General features: G+C 18.1%; 1 protein-coding gene across 1 annotated transcript; it reads right to left on the bottom strand.

Annotated features, from left to right (window-relative positions):
- Positions 1 to 90: 90 nt before the first annotated feature.
- Positions 91 to 515, bottom strand: PRSY57_0014300A (palmitoyltransferase, putative; the record flags this gene model as incomplete). Its single annotated transcript, XM_020114220.1, has 3 exons — positions 91 to 181; positions 298 to 342; positions 462 to 515. Coding segments are annotated over 3 exons (190 nt in total), but the record flags the coding sequence as incomplete, so codon positions are not given.
- Between the last annotated feature and the right edge of the window lie 387 nt (positions 516 to 902).

Here is a 902-nt window from a genome sequence, read left to right as displayed (position 1 = left end):
GTATATATTGTACAATGTTAAAGATTATAATAAAATATTCTATTCTATTCTATATATATATATATATATGGTAGATAATATTTTTCATACATGTTAATAATTTAGTATATCCTTCATTTAAGAGATCTATATTTACATATTGTTTTTCCACATTAATTTGTAATAATACCATACAATAAAACTAAAGAATTATCACAAAAAGTATAATATATATATATATATATATATATTTATTTATTTATTTATACAATGTCCGGTTACTTATTTATTTTTTTTTTATTAAATCATAATTTTTACTGTAACAAATATTGTGTACATAACAACGGTTACTAAACCTATTAACTAAAATTATTGAGAATAAAACAAATACATATATACATATATATATATATATATATATATATATATATATATATATATATGCGTATATCTATTTATATTATTATCATCCTATTTATTACCATAACAGGTAAAAGTCGCCTTATATCTTTTTCATATGCGTTAGCTTCTTTCATCATATAAAAAAGATAACAATAATTTTAACAACGATACAATTGTACAAATTATATATAAATATATATATATAATAAGTTATATATGTTTTAAAAGAACCTTTAATACAACCAACGTCGACTTACAATATATAATGGCATATAAAAGGGAAGAAGAAAACATTAATCTCAAATAACACCTTTCGGTTTTTCTTTTTATTCATATGGGTATATAAAAGAAAAAAGAAATACAATATACATGTAATTTTTGTTCAAGTTTATGTATATACACTTTTTTATATTATAACGAAATGTTAAGAATTTATCGTTATTACTTTTTATTATGCTCCAAAAAATAAAATGGCATAACAAAAAAAAAAAAAAAAAAAAGAAAAGTACTACATAAATATA

Source organism: Plasmodium reichenowi, assembly GCF_001601855.1.
Source record: "Plasmodium reichenowi strain SY57 chromosome Unknown, whole genome shotgun sequence".
NCBI classification, from domain to species: domain Eukaryota; phylum Apicomplexa; class Aconoidasida; order Haemosporida; family Plasmodiidae; genus Plasmodium; species Plasmodium reichenowi.
The sequence above is the reverse complement of the archived record's forward strand: the minus strand, read 5'-3'. Positions and strand labels throughout refer to the sequence as shown.